Genomic DNA, 17729 nt, shown 5'->3' on the forward strand with positions numbered 1-17729 from the left:
ACATATTCTAGGACTTCATGAGCATCACATCAAGCCTTTATGTGAGATTCCTCGAGAGGGTCTCATATCAGAGGTAAATATATTTTTATCTGATTCAAAATATTTTTGATGCTAATGAAATTTTGGAGGTTTTCTGGCTTTCCTTCACAGGGACAGAGGCTAAACAAATGATAATATCCTGGTAGGAGGGTACTCAGCTCTAGGAACCATATTGAAGAGATTTTTTGTTGGCCATGGAGTGCACTCCACTCATATATATATATCATATGAATTTTTCAAAATATAGTAACATATTATAGAGAGAGAAAGAGAGGGAGATATGTCAATAATTGATAACAACAATATCAATATGTAATTAAATCATGAGAGCTGTTGTATAATAGCATAATAAATTTCAAGAAAGTAGTATAACAATTGTCTCAAACATCAAAGCACCATGGTCTATCATTATCAAAAAGTCTCAAACATGTATCCATAAGACTCAAACATCAAAATACAATAGTCTATGAAACTAAGCCTCATTCGGGCTATATCAATATCCAAAGACTCAGAACCATCTGAGTCACTATCACTCTGTCTGAATTAGATCATCCAACGGTAGCCCAAACAATCCTGGTTGCACCTTTCCCTTGTCAATCTGCATAACATCTTCAAAATCAATATCCCGTCTTGCTGCTGGAGTCTGTTGATATTCATAGTTTGTCGGTCTTAAAGTCACAAGGTACTATGAACTGCAATTTGTTTTCAGCTTGTTTTGAAGTAAGCCTATTTCTCTTAATGGAGTGGATGAAGCCATAGATGGACCAATTCCTCTCTGCAGCAAAGGAACTAGCAAACAAATGGCAAGTTATTTCAAATCCGGTGTGTCCTTACCATGAAATTTCCACCATCCAATGGGATTTTTTTGTTCAATGGTTGCCCTATCCATCTAGCCTCTAGTTTGCTGAATGTATGACCCTGAAGATTGACGAATTGATGCCACTGTTCTTGAAGAATGGTTGTCTGCTCATTACTATACATTTTGCAAAGGGCTGTTATAAGCCTCTCTATCACCTCTTCATCCTCAGAAAGAAGCATTTTGCTAGGGCTAGGTGCATGCCACTTCAAATTAATAGCATGGCAAGCATATGAAGAGGGGTGTTCATTGTGTTCCACCTCTTGGTGACAATAGGCCTAATATGCTCTTCATCGAATTGTAAGTTAGGATCCTTTTGATGAATTGCTTGCTTCGTTTGAATAAGTCTGGAATAGTGCAAGTGAAGTGTGATGGTTATATACAAACATTTGTATGTCTCTCGCTTTTGCCACGGCTACCTTCACCCAATCTATTTTGCCAATGGCTTTCAAAGCATTATTCAAAGCATGTACACAACATGGAGTCCAAAAAATATGTTGGTAAGTGTTCTCAATCATCAAATCAACTAACTTACAAATATAGGTGGAATCTATCACAACCTACATAGCATTAGAAGGCCCAACCTCCTCTATGGCCTCCTTCAAAATGGCAAACAAGAAATCAGCATCCTTAAGTTTCCTAGAACAATCAATAGCTCTAAGAAAGTATGAACCATCAGGGTATGTAACGATAACATTAATGAGTGGCCTACGTTGAATATCAGTCCACCCATCCATGACAATAGAACAACCAGTCCTAAACTGTGTTTGCCTTATTTCCTCCATCATCATGGTCGCTCCATAGGGGGCATAAGACGGTCTAACTGTCAATATATCTCTTAACATAGTTTTGAACTAAGCTGACCTTACCAAATGGAATGAAAGAGCACACGCATAAAAAAATTTGGCCATTGAATCATTGGCTTGCTCATGTTTTTGCATATTCATTAATCCCATCACTAAATTTTTCTTACTTACAATGGCCTTCCTCTTCCCTCTATCACAACTCTCTCCAAATGATAGATTGGAAGAGGCTTGCAAATCATAGTTTGAAGACTTGTGGACTCGCCACCGGCTCGCGAGTCTAGTGGCCCCACGAGTCGACTCGCCAAGGACTCACGAGGTGAGTCCCAACGCAAGTCTTTCTCATGGATTCGCATGAGACAATTACACGGACTCACGAGTCTTTTGCATGGACTCGCGCGACCAAGTTTTGATGCCCAACAACATTAAAAACTAGAAGATAAATAGATTGACACAAAAGCGTCTCAATGATCTTGTCTTCATTTGGTACAACCTTCGCCTTCTAGTTAGAAAGGTGGAGGGTGTTTCATATGAGGCCATTGACTTGGATGAAATTGATCCATATGGTAATTGGACCGTGAATGAACAAAATGATGGTGATGATGTCCTCCTTACCGATCAAGAACTTGTAGAAATAGAGAGAGGAGCATCACAAGAAGCAGAAGGAGCAAGATTGGGGGAAATGGAGGAGGATGAAGATGGGGACTTTCATTTAGAAGAAGAATCATCTCACCATTTAGATACCACAACACCCAATGCTACTACTTCTAGCTCAAGGCCTGACAAATTGAGCTATATTAGGAGAAGTGCAAAGAGGAAGATGTAGTCTTCTCTTTAGTTTGTTTATTGTTGTTTTTCACATTTGGAGTTGGACATATTAATATATGTAATTTTGTAAACATTTATAAACTTATGCTGCTATTATACATTTTAGAGTTTGAAACTATGAGTAATGAGTATGATTCTATGAGTATAAATGATGAAATTTCAAATATGGAGTGTTTGGAGATCATTTGATGTGTAATGTTTCAATTATGGCTCTTATGTTCTCTAAATGCATTAATTTCTTTATGTTTTTTTGTAAAACTACGGTTTTTTTTTGGCCGAGTCCTTGCCGAGTCTTTCACGAGTCTAAGTCCGAGTCCAAGTCCAATTTTTTGGTTTGCCGAGTCTGTGGCGAGTCCAAGTTTTAAAACTTTGTTGCAAATCAGTAGATGGCCGTTTCTTATTGTAAGTTGTAGTGATTCTGTCCTCACTCACTCCAGCCAACTTTGCCATTTCAACCCATTGTTTTAATGTTATCCGACTCACAAACTCTAACACCTTTTTTCACTTTCACCCACTAAATGGCTTGTAACCCTGGTATAGCTCCCATGGTAATGAGTGTTGTAAACATGACAAAGCCGCTTCTTGCTGCCCCCTGTATTTTTACCCTTGTTGGCGGTCACATTTGTAGCAAATTAAAGCAATGGTTTCTTGGGGTTGAAAGGGCGTTTTGCAAATTTTTGAAGAGGGTGAAGGGCATGCATGACGGTGTTGTAGATTAGAAGCTGAGGTTTGACTTTCAGAAGTAGAAGAAGGGTCTACTACCATTGTGTTCACTTCATTTTCACTTTCACTACCCTCATGATTGTCACTACCACTGCTGCTCATTTTGTGGTGTTTTTGTTTATGGTTGAAAGTCTGAAACCAAATCACTGAAAATATTTTTTGATCTACAAACTTATTAACAAGCTAAAATCTTAGAAAACTCAAAAAAATGACATACGTTGGCTGTACTTCAAACTTGCAACTGATAAGTTGTTTCAGGCTACAGGCAAAACAAAAGTCAGTCTAATCTCTCTTCGAAACCAGTCCAATCTCTTCTGCAAGAACCAAACTCACAGCAAGGAGCAAAAACTGAGCAAATGAAAGAGGAAATGACTTTGCTGGGTTAGTGTTTTGTTTTGGCTTTAACCTTTTAGGTCGTTTTAGGGCTTTAGTGTGGTGTGGGAGTGCTTGTGGCCCCCCTGCACCGCATAAAATGAATTTAAAAAAAAACAAACCTTATTTTAATTGTTTTTTTTGGGGGCTGGAAGTGTCCCCAACTGCAGGGGATACCTAGCTGCCCCCAGGATGGCTGAAGGACGTCTTTTGTCTAATTATTAATTTATTAGTGATTGTTTGGTCTGCTTACTCAGAAGTTTTTGTATTGCCATTTTTGGAACTTGTTTAGCTTAGATACTATTGATATAGTTCTTCTCTGTGGTGGCTGTAATCATGCTTTTATATTATTGGATTTTTATATCACGACCCTTGTAACTGTTCTTTTATTTCAATAAACAGTCAGGACTCACTAATCCCTGTTAACTTACCAACAACAACATATTTAAGGCCTCAGAAATTTGCTAACACCAGATGTCGTTCTTGTTAGCAGGATGACCCATGGAAAGGAACTTCCAAGAGTTAGTCCTGCACTATCAGTTGCAGTTCTACTTCTAACTTGATAGGTAGAACTAGTTGAACTTATAGAGGTTCTTTACAAGGTTTGAGATTCACTATCAATCTGCATCCCTTTAAGAGCATGAGCTGATCCTTTCACAAACTGTATACAAGGTCAAGGATTGCATGCAATAAGATTTGTGTGTTAAGCTCTCCAAGCGTTTGCAAAACCTGCAGTTATAGTGACTGTACACACACCATAGAACAAGGCATGCGCAGTATCGGTCTCTCATGAGTGAAGCTATTCAGGATTTAAACCTTTATCTACAGCAGCAACTGATGGCATACCTTAAAAAATTCACATCTTATGAGTGCAGGCCCTAATTATACTACTTGCTACATGTAAAGCCCTATCATGTAGTTGGAAATCTTACAGTCCACGTGTTTTTTTTTTTGAACCATAGGATGGCTATTAATATTTCTATATCCATAAGTTTGTTCATATTGTAAGTAATGATGTTTTGCTAATAAACCAAATGCCCTATCATATTGTAAGTTATATCAAAATTTGCTAATAAACCAAATGCCCAGATAAATATCTTTTGCAGATTAGGTATAAAGTTGAGCTTTTCTTGCTACACACTGTGGGAAAGTGTCTTGAGAATCCATCTTTCTATGTATTAAATACATGCCAGAAGTAATCATCTTCCCATGATGAAAGTCAATTAAGAATGTTTCACATGTAATTTGGATATAGAATTTTGAGAAGACCTGTGCTTGAGATGTCTTGGGTTCAAGTATTAGCTAATCTATTTTAAATAGATATTAAACAGAACCATCTGGAAGCTCATATATATATAAAAGGGATTTACAATGTTTGTTATTTGTGGTTCTCACTGAACAAGTTTCTTGATTTTTGTATTTCTGCAGTTTTTGTACCATCATCTCATTTTTCAATAGAAAACTATTTTTGCTTGTAAACGGTTGGTGTTGTCAAATGAAGATCCAAAATTTTGGCACATAACGGACCTGACACAAATGATGCATGCATCAAAACATTGTTGAATACCATATTACTTTTCTCACCATCTCATGCCTTTTATGAAAGTATAAATGACCTTTCAGAAAAGGAAACACAATTCTGTTCTGTCACCCAATTGTCCTTGGAGCTTTCTCTTTCTTGTGTCAGCTGATCAGCATAAAATATCATCACAAAAATAATATCTTCTGTTATAATTATTGGGATTTAGTTGCTTTTTGAGGCAATCTTCCTCAACCCATATTTTGTGAATAATATCAGACAATCTGAGTCCATTTAACCTATGCCTTCTCAAATAGTTCCAGGTTCATTTGAGTTGTCATTATTTGTGTCATCAAGCTGGTTCTTTGCTTTCGTATATTCTTATTTGGGAATACTTTTTGTCAAACCTTCCAATAATCACACTACCATGGACACTAGATTGAGAATTTCTAATCGCAAAAGAAATTTAGAAAGGTGATTGCTAATTTAGTTTAGAAGAGCACAGCTTCTTATAGCTAGAATCTGTCTTCATTTTGGTTGATTGATTATCAGTTAGTATACATCAAAAAACTGATCTGTAAGTTATGTGGATGATCAATTCATATTATTGCTTCTTGGGTCAAGCCACAGTATTGCTTTCTACCTTTATAATTTCTCTTATTTAATTTATTTGTGCCCATGAGATTTTTTTTTTTGCTATTCAAAGAACCATTTTCTGTTCTCTTGCAGAGATTACGATGCAGATGTAATTTTCATGCTTTGAAATTCATTCCTAAAATTCAAGAGACTGGGGCAATGTTGGTTCAGAGGATGCGTGAACATGGTCAGAGATGGGGCCCTTTAGATCAACAGTTGATGGGGGAATCTTTACATGATAAACATGCTAAAGAGGGGAAAGATAGTTCTCTAAGGTCTACCAAGTATTTGGCTTTGCATCTAAGATTTGAAATTGATATGGCAGCCTATTCCATGTGTGAGTTTGGGGGTGAAGAGATGGAAAGAAAAGAGTTACAAGCGTACAGGGATATTCATTTTCCCACACTAACAATGTACAAGAAGAGTGTTAAGTAAGATATCTTTTTTTATCTTTGTCTAGTGTGTTGGACTGGGGAATGGAAGCTAACCAAGGTTTTGTAGGTTGTATTAAAGATTGCTTGTACTTTCACATTTCTTAAATAAGTTTGCCTTCAAGATTGACACGATTTTATAAGATATGGTTTAGTTTGAAATTGTGAAAGGGAATTGTTCACTCCTTATTGTAGTTTTATTATTTAAATTTTACAAGAAGCTAGTCTTTTTCTGATTGATGCAGACTACCTTCTGCTGAAGCTTTGAGATCCATGGGTAGATGCCCTTTGACACCAGAAGAAGCCGTTCTTATGCTTGCTGCAATTGGTTTCAAACGTGGAACACACATTTATCTTGCAGGTGCTCATATATATGGAGGACAATCAAGGATGGTTGCTTTGACTAGCCTATACCCTAACCTGGTCACTAAAGAAGATCTCTTGTCGTCAGCGGAAATACAACCATTTGCAAATTATTCATCTCAGGTAAATAGCAGAGTGTTCCATACAGATAAGTGTATGCTAACTACTTTTGTGATGATTTGAGATTATGCAACAATTTATATTCTGATGTATTTCTTTACCCATCTGTTCTAAATGTCAAGAAATCAATAAAGTATAATGGGCAACAGAATGTACAAAATATGAGTATAGTGTGTATAGCATAAACGTTTAGCTGTAATCAAGCAGACGCATTCACCTATCTCAGCTCATAGTAAAATCCAAATGTTCAGGTTCCGAGGCACACAAGTTCCATTCTTGATTTATCTTGCCCCTAAGATAGATTCCCACATAATCAAGTTTCCTTTAGTTTTATCAGTACAGGATGCATTTTTGGTTTGCAGCATCCAAAATGAGGTGCTAAGATCTCTTTTTGTCAGAGGAGATAAGACCATTTGCAAATTTTTCATCTCAGGTAAAAACAGAGTTTTCTGTATATATTATGTAATCTATAGACAATCTCTTTTTTAATGAATCGAGATTATGCAGCAATTTATATTCTGATCTCTTATGTAACTCCTTTGTTTACATGTCAAGAAATCAAGAAAGTACAATGGGCAACAAAGTGTACCAAATTCAAGTATAGTTCATGTACCATTAGGGTTCAGTTGTAACAAAGTAGACACATCCAACACTTCCAGTTCATAGTAAGATCAAAATTTTAAGGTCCTCAGTTACTCAAGTTTTCTTTCTTGATTTATCTCACCACTAAGTGGACACTTATAAAATCAATTCCCTGCAGCTATATCAGTGCTGGATGTAGTGATGGCGTGCAGCGTCCAAAATGAGGTGTTAAGATCTCCATCAATTTGTGTCACAGTTCTCTAGAAAGCCTGGTGGTAGGGAGTTCTAGCAATTAGAGCTGCATAATTATCTACAACTTAATCTGAAGTTTCAAATTGTATCTAGTCAATTGCCTCTTATATAAAAATGTTTCCATAAGTTGATTGTCACAACTTTTCATAGATACAAGTCTGGCATTTTGCAAATTTAAAAATTCCTTTTCCTAGGGCTAGGTAGTGTTAGCCTATTTTGATAATGCACTTACAAACCTAGGCTAGTACTTAAAAGAGGAACCACACACAGGGATATCAATCTTCAAAGAGGCAGCTCACCTGAGTTTCACAAAGGATTGAGATGACACTAATCTTTGTAAGATTTCAGGTTTTAGAGCCAATAAACATTCTACATAATACTAATGAGTAATCATAAATCTAGATGCATGTTTAATAAACAAGCCAAAAGATATCAAGAAACACATAAATACCAGATCGAATGTGAATTTTTCACAGTAAATAAATGCATACATGAAGGTCACCATTGCTCATGGTGAGCAAATGGACAGTTGCAAACACTAGTGCCACCTCCTCCTGCCTGTTGCTGTTGGATGCAATTACTCCACAATTGTCTCTCAAAGAGGTATAGGGAACATGCTTGTATAGCTACATGACCCTTCTATTTAAAATATTACCTCTAGTTAAGCAATTTGTTCCAAACTTAACCACAAGATACATTGTTTATGTGCACATGTTATCCAAAAATACATATCATTTAATTTCCAATATGTTAATTCTATACTAGTTTGTGACTGAGACTCATGCTATTATTACAATCCATACAAGCTCTTCTAGCATATCAGCATCCCCCAACCTCAGTTATGTGTTCCGTCCTCAGAACACTTGGATATCAAATGTTGCACAACTTCAGGTGAAGACTCGGTGCCAAGATAACATGATGCAACATCCTCGTGGCTCAACTTATCCTCATCAACAATATCATTCTTCCCAACTTTTTCAACCTATATTACTTCCACACAGGTGCCTCTGGGTGCTTCAACTTCTATCCTCATGCAAGCTTGCTGCTCTCAAATATTGGATGCTTGTGAAAGTGTCAGCATATGACATGTCACATGTTCCTTTGCACTATGTATACATACTCAACTATGCACTATGTCCCGGACATGCATTTCACTTACCAACAAGTACAAGCCTGCTGAAACAACATGCAAAATTCAACACTTCTTCCCCTTAATATGCACCTGCAAACTGAATCATATGGTGCAGCCCTGTATCTGCTCAAGATATCACCTTAACTAAACAAATCTACTAATCTCAACCAAGGGGCAATACCAATCTGTATCTAGGCATCTCAACATTTGGATATATCATAAATTCTTAGTTCTAACTTCTACCATACCTGCTTCACAAACCCCAATCATCCATCAAATTAGTGGAACCGAAAACCTTGTAAACCATGCTGTGTCTGTCTGTATAGTACTTGATCCATCCCACTGGAAAACATGAGTAACCATTTGTATTTGGAAAATGTGTAGGAACAAGAGTTGTAAATGTGGTTCGTTCAATCAATATTTATGCAATCCCACCATCCGCACCCCTTGCACTATGGAACAATCACCATCTTCCACTGCTATGAATCTCTGTCTAATCTCACTAGCTTTTGGAGCACCATCAAGTACACAAAATAACATTTCCTTAGAAGTGTGCAACTCACCAACCAAGTTCCTGTATCTACTGTCATTCTGTGCCTTGTGGGTTGTGCATGTACCCTATAGTACATATTCTTTGGAAACATCTCTGCAACCTGTCAATACTCAACCAACCCATGTCTAATAGGACAAACCTTTGTGAAATGCATCCAATTTGTTTGTGGAAATCAATAAAATCCTGTCTCTATCATATGGCAAATAACACAATCAATGTGTATACCGCATCTGCGCATGATAAAGAAGAACCTGGAAGAATGGCGTCACTATTGACAAGATGGGACCTTCTCCAATATCAAGCCTATGGTGGCAGAGGTGATCAGTCTACTACCTCCATATGACATATAAAAGATCAAACAACAATTATCCATTCATTTATGTTTATCTTTTCTGTTAGGTAATCAAATTATCTCTCCAAAAACTGGAGCCAGCAACATAAATAAATGATTTCCCAAAAAACCTGTCTGTAATCAAATAAACTATTTGAGTCTGCAACATTAATAGACAATTGCTTTTATTTGCATGCTAAAATCTGCAGTGGCTATATGTATATAATTATTGGTACAATGAATACCAATTAAATTAATTAAAATACTTTTATTGTTAGCACTCCACAATTATATTACTAATTTTTTTCTTTCCCAAACTCAATATTGCTTATTTTTTCACTTTGTGAGATCGATTACTAAAAGCTTCTCAGATGCAGGCTTCATCTTATTAAAACCCTAAAAGTGCAATATCACTTAATAAGAAACTTAATATTAGGTCTGGTTACCATATTCTGTACGAATATTCTTGTGCGGTTGTGCCAACACTGACTATTCTGTCTGTCTGATACACCAGACATTGCTGCTCAGATATGCAATGCACCTTCTTCCCTTTACTGCAGCCAATGATCTTTGGTAGTGAACAGATCCCTGTCCATATGTTTTCCATAAAACAATGGATGGAATAATAAGGTAGAGTGGCTGAGTCTCTGTTGCCGTGAACTTTACATCCATAGAATTTTGCAGTCAGGTATGCATCCACCAAGAAATTTTGCAAACTAAATTTCTGTATGCTGTTTATCCGAAAATTCAGGTACTGCCATTAGGAATTCCAAAACAGGGCATGCTGGCATGGCATGTATGTTACAACCAGAAACTATCTTACAACTTTATTCCTGTAAGCTATATTACAACCCTTAAACCAGATGCATAAGCACTACTACATGTTATGATAAATCATCAGAGAACAGCAATAGGTTGTGTTGCTGCTGGTGCCTTTTGTTTTGTCCCCGTCAGCTACCAATCTATATGTGAGTGCACCTGTTGGCGCATAATATAATTGCTCTTTTGTTGTTCCAACCATCTCCTCCTCAAGTAATAATATTGGTGCATTAGATAAGTGTACACACCATTGTTCCATGTAGACTTGTGAGCCAGCAATTTTATTCACATGCTCATGCTTTTTATGTTCACTGGGAAGCACTCTTTATTGCTCTGATGTTTTGCTTTCCACAGTCTGATCTGCCATTTGTACCCAAAAGAACATAAATTGTGTCACAGGTAAGTTTCACACAAAGTACCTTTGCGTTCATTTTGTATGATAAAATTTTAATATAAATTAATACCAATGGCCATATCTTGGCCTATCCTATCCATCTTCTTTACATGCAAGCTATATGCTTTATTGACGGACTGTGCACTTATTAGTATCTTAACCCAGGAGAGTTTCTGCTTTGGCACAACTATGGCGTGTGGGTATAGACTGTGAGCTAAAATACCTCCAAAGACAATATAGTGATGCACTGAATTTGCATGTGCTTCTTCCCGATGTAATTACCATCTATAAAACAATCCTTTGGAGAGCTTCGTAATTCTATCTTTGCACGTTTACTAATCACCCTTCGCACTTCATATAGCACTACAACCATACTCATCAAACCACACAGCATATTTTTAATTATTTTCCCTGTAAATCTGTGCTAAGACAAAGAGAAATTGTATTATAGCTTCTTTATATCTTGTCTGTACTTATGTCTTGTGTTTTGTTTGCACCTTCATGCTATTAGTGATTTGTCATAAATATGCTGTTCACCAAGTGCCATTCATCAGATCTAGCATTCATAAATATAGAGGATGAGATATGATACGAGCACAATGATCAGCAAAATGTAAGGCATTGTATTGATAATCTAACATGGCACCTCCCATCTGTCAAGTGCTCCTTTACATAATCAGCATATGCAAGAAACTTAGAAAAGTAATAGGGTGTCTAGCATGAATTATTGAAACTATGTCAACATTATTCCTTCAATACAACATGCCTCACATCTTTGCCAAATTTTGTCCATGAAAACATATCCATGACAACTTATTGAGCACCATAAAAACGATTTTCCACAAAAGATTTGCATAATCTCATATGCAGCGCACATACTGAATAATGCCATATTTGTACAGAAACAATAAATCACAAATACAAGAACAGAATACTTGTGTCAAATGGGTTAAAATATATCACATATGCAATAATTTCTTTCACAAACCTTCAAATCCTGAATAGTGTAAGTTAATAGTAGCTTTTCTTCTACAACCGTGTGTAAGATAAAGAGAATCTCAAACAAACACTCAATATGGGACTCTCAAAGCTACAAACTCACCATTAAAAACAAACAACAGATTTTCTACATCTGAACCCTACATAGCCATCTGCAGCATTAGATGAGTTTCCCGTAATGGAACCCAAAATGTTAGCCTATTTTGATTGCGTATTTCTACAAACCAATCATACATTAACCCCAAATTGGCAGCTTACCCAAGCTGCTCAGAGGATTCAAAGGACATGATATGTGTAAGTTTTCAGTCTATGGAGGGAATAAACCTTATATTTAATATCATTCAAGAGTAATCCACACGTATATGTCAAAAACAACACACAGAAGATAAACCAAAAATATGTACATTCATGAAGGCCACCTTGCGCATGATGGGCAAGGGTGCGGCTAAAAATGCCAGTGCTACTTTGTTCTGTTTGTTCTACTACCACCTTGCCCATGATGGGCAAGAGTGCGGCTAAAAATGTCAGTGCTACTTTGTTCTGTTTGTTCTACTACAGTCGATGATATTTCTTGGATATGACTTTAAATTGCTCGCTTGCACACTTATAGGATGCATGCTTATATAGGTACATGACTCTCCTATTTTACAATATGATCTCCAGTTAAGCTATTGGTTCCAAACTTACCCACAAGGTACATTGTTTATGCGCACTTATTGTCCATAAAGATACTTGATCTAATCTCTGATATATTAATCCTATGCTAATATCTAATTTAGATTTGTGAAATTGTTACAATCGATATGGCTGTTTAGAGGGAACTAGGCCTCATGGATGTTTTAGAACTATTATGAAGATATGACATTCATTCCATTAAGATAATCTTCTACTATTGTTCCCAATAATGGTGTCTTAGATACACCTTCAAATTTATTAGATAAGCTTTTTGTTCTGTTGCATTATTTAGATGATAACAATTGTTGGATTTTTATCTCTCTTTTTAATTCTGGATTTTGTATAGATTGGTAATCTCTATACCATTATACCTGCAGTTTTATTCGTATTTTTCCAAGATTTAATTACAAAATTCCCTGTATTTACATTGATAAAAGAGTGACAAATATGACATCTTGTGGCTGCAGTTGGCAGCACTTGACTTCATTGGTTGTGCTGCTGCTGATGCATTTGCCATGACAGACTCGGGCAGCCAGCTTTCATCTCTAGTGTCTGGTTTTCGAACCTATTATGGTGGTGGACGCCTACCGACCATACGACCCAACAAGAAACGATTAGCTGGCATTTTCTCCAAAAACACTACCATAGAATGGAATGAATTTCAAGAAAGAATCAGAAAGACTGTTAGAGAAAGTAAAAAGGTGCAGGTTCGTCCAATTGCAAGGAGCATTTACAGACACCCTAGGTGTTCCGAATGCATGTGCCAGATGAATAGTTCCCAAACATAAGCTTTTGTACAATATCACGGTTCTTGTTGATTTTTCCTCCGGGTGTAGTTATAGCTCATGTCGGCTTCCTTCCCTTGAGGGGTTTGGAAATCCCCTGAAATAAAATTTAGGAATTAAGCATCATTCTTTTTGATTAATCAATCTTATTTTATGTGCCCATTCTTATTCATTTGAAATCAAATGTATTGGAGATTTTTTTGTATTTGTTGCCCATTGCATTATCTGAAGGCTACCTGGTGAATGGTTTTCGACGGTTGAGTGGGCAGAGAAATGACGTCAGCTTGTTGCTGATTTTTTCATTTCATTGTAATAGACAATTTTTTTGCTAAACACAGCAAATATTCAATGTTTAATTCTTCCTCTGACAATTTATTTGACAGCAAGAGACCTTTTGGTCACTGTAAGAATTGTTCGTTGAAAATTTCAGTTGAAGAAGAAAACAAAAAATTATCAAGCAGTTAGTTTTTAAATCAAAGAAGTGACATTTTGGTCACACTGTAAAAATTGCCCCTTAGAAAATTTTAGTACGAGATAAAACAAATAATTGTCGGCAGAGGTTTTCTCAATATTTTAGTAGTGTCCTTCCAGTACAGTACTGGAATGGTGGGTGGGTACTGGATCATCATTTTCATTTTTATTTGTGCATGGGAAAATATTGCTTCCATTCAACATAATATGAGTTTGAATTAGGAAATGATTTGATGAATTCATGTGCTATGACATGGATATAAGACAAGAATTCCACGTTAGGTGCCAACAAGAACAAGTGGCTCTAAATGAGAAACAAACAGGATGAATGAATGAAGGGATTTTAATGATGTCCACGAGACCCAGCAGTCTAAGGGACAAAGATGCCCAAATCAATCCGTTTTCAAGTCCTTTTCCATGTTAGTTCTTTTGTTATGAATCTTGAGTAAGAAGCTCGCTGCTTTGTGAAGCCTTGCCTATTCAAAAAACTCATTCAAAGTGTCCAACTTTAATTCGTTATCAAATTGACTCTGAATATCTTCATAAGCTTCACACTCCTTGATGAAATGCCGTTCTGTTTCCATTGCCCTCTTGCTGCAAAAAATGGATGTCTTTTCTTCCCAATCTTCTTTTGGCACCTTCCGTCTATCAGTTTCACATCTCAAATATGAAATCTAGTCTTTAACCGTGCAATTAGAATTTTAGCCTTTCCAATGATTGCAGATAACAAATAAACTTTTTCATCATGCTCCCAAGAAGGGTTAATTCTTTAACTTAGTATGCTTTTTTCCTGCCTAGCTGTTTTGTACGCATGGCTTTCTTGAATTTTTCTTACACCCACTTTTTATCTCCTCCTTGGTGCCAGGACAGTTATGTAGATTTATGCCCCACTTGTTCGTCCACTTGCTATTTTGGTTCTTTTAGGTCTTTTTCCTACGACTTAGCTCCTCTTCAACAATCATTTTGGGCCATTGGTGCTTATCTATGTTTTCAACCTTTTTTAAGTAGCATAACAATCGGATGATTATGGAAGCCTCAATTGGGAACATTCTAGCCTTAGCTAAAAGAATTTCATAAGGTATCATTGATTTGACTTTGAGGCAACTAGTTATTAGTTGTTTTTAAATTCTGTCTATTTGTTGGCATTTGTGGTTTGACATGCCATATTCCCAAACTTCACACTTATAAAGAATAATTGGCACCGCTAACAAACTGAAAAGTGTTTTCTTAGTCTTCCAATCCCACAACTTTGCTTTCCTACGTCTGTTTAGAAGAAGGTATAAAGCTTTCCTTCCCCCTTGGATCCTCTTTGATCTACATGTCTGCCAACTAAGCCTATTGTGAAAATCAATTCCTAGATATCTACCACTAAGAAATAGGAACAATGGCTCAAGTGAATTTTTTTTGATCTGCCGGTCTTGGTATGCATATGAGGACAAGCTCTAGGTTCGGGTGTGTTGGTATGACAATTTTTTTGCTTTTAGTATGAGTTTGGGTTTTTATATATAAAATTTTAAAAATAATAATAAGTAATATTCATAAATTCAATGTTCATAATTGTCAATAAACCAAATAATAGTTTTTTTAAATATCTCATAACTCCAAACAAAGAATATGTCAATAGGTAAACCCCTTTGTGCTTTCCCTTGCTTTGAGAATGTGGATGCTAAATGTCTCTTAGACTATTGTTTGGAGGAAGAAAGGTCTTTCTAAAACACTACCTCAAACTCTTCTTCGAGCTTTTGGCGAGAAGGCTTACTCCTCCTAGGTTTGGTGTTGTTTAAGTTGGGCTTGTTTCACCTTGTCTTATGGTAGCTTTGTAAAGGGTTAGGTCCCTTGTTTTTCACTTTCTTTTTGTTGTTGTGTGGATTCTTTTGTAGTAGGGTTCAAACCCTTTCAAAATCTCTACACAACTCAATAAAAAACAAATAAAATATTTGTTAATTGAAATTCATTGATTCATAATTAAATGATTTGTAAATATTCAAATATCAATAAAAATACAAATTACAATCAATAATCAATAATTCATATGGTTCTTGATTGTTTTCATTGAGAGCATGATAATCAACAGTTGGTTCACTTTTATTTGAACCGCAATCTACTATTGTTCCACTTTCATGATATGTGTCATATGTGGAAATAGCCTCATCAATAGAGACTTGGGCAAGCTATGCAACAATATATGTAAGAGCATATTTAGGAGTTATATCTCAAATTTTCTTGTCCTCTCTTCACTCTAATCAAGTGTTGTACATGATGAGATGCAGGTTTGAGTTCATAAACATCGAATCCTTGATTTTATTTGCACCTAATTAGTTATGTTTAACTAAGGGGATAAGCGCTAATGTACTTTAATTTTGTTGAGTTGAAGAACTTGCAATATATTGAATATAGATATAACATTTACTATTAAAAAATATAAACTATAATATATATAAAAAAGAAGTTGAAATTTAAAAATAAAAAGATGCATACTTGAGATTAATTTTTTATTGCAATAGGTTGCAAGCAAACAAAGTTTTGGCCATATAGGTATCACCATTCTCGAGCATCTCAAAGAGCGCAAACATAATGAATTTTTCAAGATACGAGTGGCTAAACTCAAACAAGAAAACACTTTGTATATTTACATTTAAGAGTATTTTTATGAATGCAATTTTGTACCCAATAAGAACCTTTATATTTTTATATGGTGCCTCTCTCTTTGACGAATAAAATATTTTTTGCTCTAATATTTGAAGGACAAAACAAATTTTAGGAGATACAAGGGGGTGGTCATCTTGTTCCAATGATCAAGAATGATTCTTTGCACTTTTTTGAAAAATGCTTTTATTGGGTCATGGTCTTTGACTTTTATTATGCTTGTTTTTTATTAGGATAAAACCAGGTTTTGAAGGGACTCGAAACCTTTTACAAACAGATTTTGAGAGAATATGGAACCCTCAACCAGAAAGTTGTCCAAACAAAAGGAACAAGAAAGCACCAGACAACCATCGGTAAAAAGGACACCTAGAACAAAAAACATGGGTTTTTATCGAAAAAATAGACCCCCACAACCTAAAACAAAGCTGGAAAAAGAGTAACCAACCGCCAACCTGAAACCATTTCCCACCCAAGAACCATTAAGATTTACATTTAGAATTGCTCTTATGGGATCAAAGAGTCATGTCAGAAGAAGGCTTATAAAACTTAGTTTCCTTGCCCTTAACAAAAATCCATCCCTCTTCCACTTGCGCTGCCTTAACATGCGAATCCAACACACCAAAATCCTGAGAATGAATGTTAGCAACCATTGTATCAGCCTCACCAAAACCAGCAGACAGCAAAGGCAAAACCCTAGCATCACCAGTCCGCCTCAGCTCGACAGACACAACCGCACCAGAACCAGTAGGTGGCAAAACCCTAGCATCAGCAGGCGACGAAACAGGCAAGGCCAAATCAAAAGAGTCAGTAGATTTGGAATTTTCAGGGAGTCGCTAGGAATGATAGCCTAATCGTTATCACCAAAAGAAGCCTCTTGAGTCCCATTCACTCGGGAAACATCAGGAGACACTTGCCCAGTTTCAACAACCCCACCAAGAGAGACAACTAGAGGGGATGCCCAAAGATCCTGTGGTTCCAAAGCAACCACCTTAGAAAAACTCCTTGGTTGATCGGATATCTTCGAAACCGTCTAATGTTGTACAAAAATGCCTTTCCACCATGTGGCCTTAGTTGCCTTTTTCTCAAAACCACAATGCTCAGCTGCATGCCCAGTTTTAAAACATCTTCTACAATGAAAGGGAATCCCATCATAGTCCAAAGATTGGACCCAAAAACCCTTTAAAGATTTAAGTAAAATTTTAGCAGACAACTCATTTGAAATATCCAGATCAACAAGTATGCGGGCAAAGGTGGAGTGGAAAATATCAGAGGATTAAACATCCACCATCAAAAAATCACCAAGGGCATCTCCCACTTCCTCTAAAAGGGTATCATTCCATAAATGACATGGGAGATTAGAAAGCCGAACCTAGGTCAGAATCTTATTAAACATTTCAATA

General features: G+C 36.3%; 1 protein-coding gene and 1 long non-coding RNA gene across 3 annotated transcripts in view; both read left to right on the forward strand.

Moving 5' to 3' along the window:
• LOC131051267 (O-fucosyltransferase 2) overlaps positions 1–13672 on the forward strand; it is an 83229-nt gene extending 69557 nt beyond the window's left edge. For both annotated transcript variants that reach the window (XM_057985703.2, XM_059211048.1), the window contains exons 8-10: positions 5870–6207; positions 6453–6693; positions 12895–13672. In XM_057985703.2, the coding sequence (XP_057841686.2) occupies positions 5870–6207; positions 6453–6693; positions 12895–13215 (900 nt within the window). In that variant the 3' untranslated portion in view covers positions 13216–13672. The remainder of the gene's footprint in view (positions 1–5869; positions 6208–6452; positions 6694–12894) is intronic.
• LOC131051269 (uncharacterized) lies at positions 6700–12886 on the forward strand. Its single transcript, XR_009107102.2, has 3 exons — positions 6700–7123; positions 7246–7355; positions 7451–12886. It is a non-coding gene; the product is annotated as an uncharacterized LOC131051269 (long non-coding RNA).
• Positions 13673–17729: the final 4057 nt, after the last annotated feature.

The sequence above is a fragment of the Cryptomeria japonica genome, chromosome 9 (assembly GCF_030272615.1).
Source record: "Cryptomeria japonica chromosome 9, Sugi_1.0, whole genome shotgun sequence".
Lineage (NCBI taxonomy): Eukaryota > Viridiplantae > Streptophyta > Pinopsida > Cupressales > Cupressaceae > Cryptomeria > Cryptomeria japonica.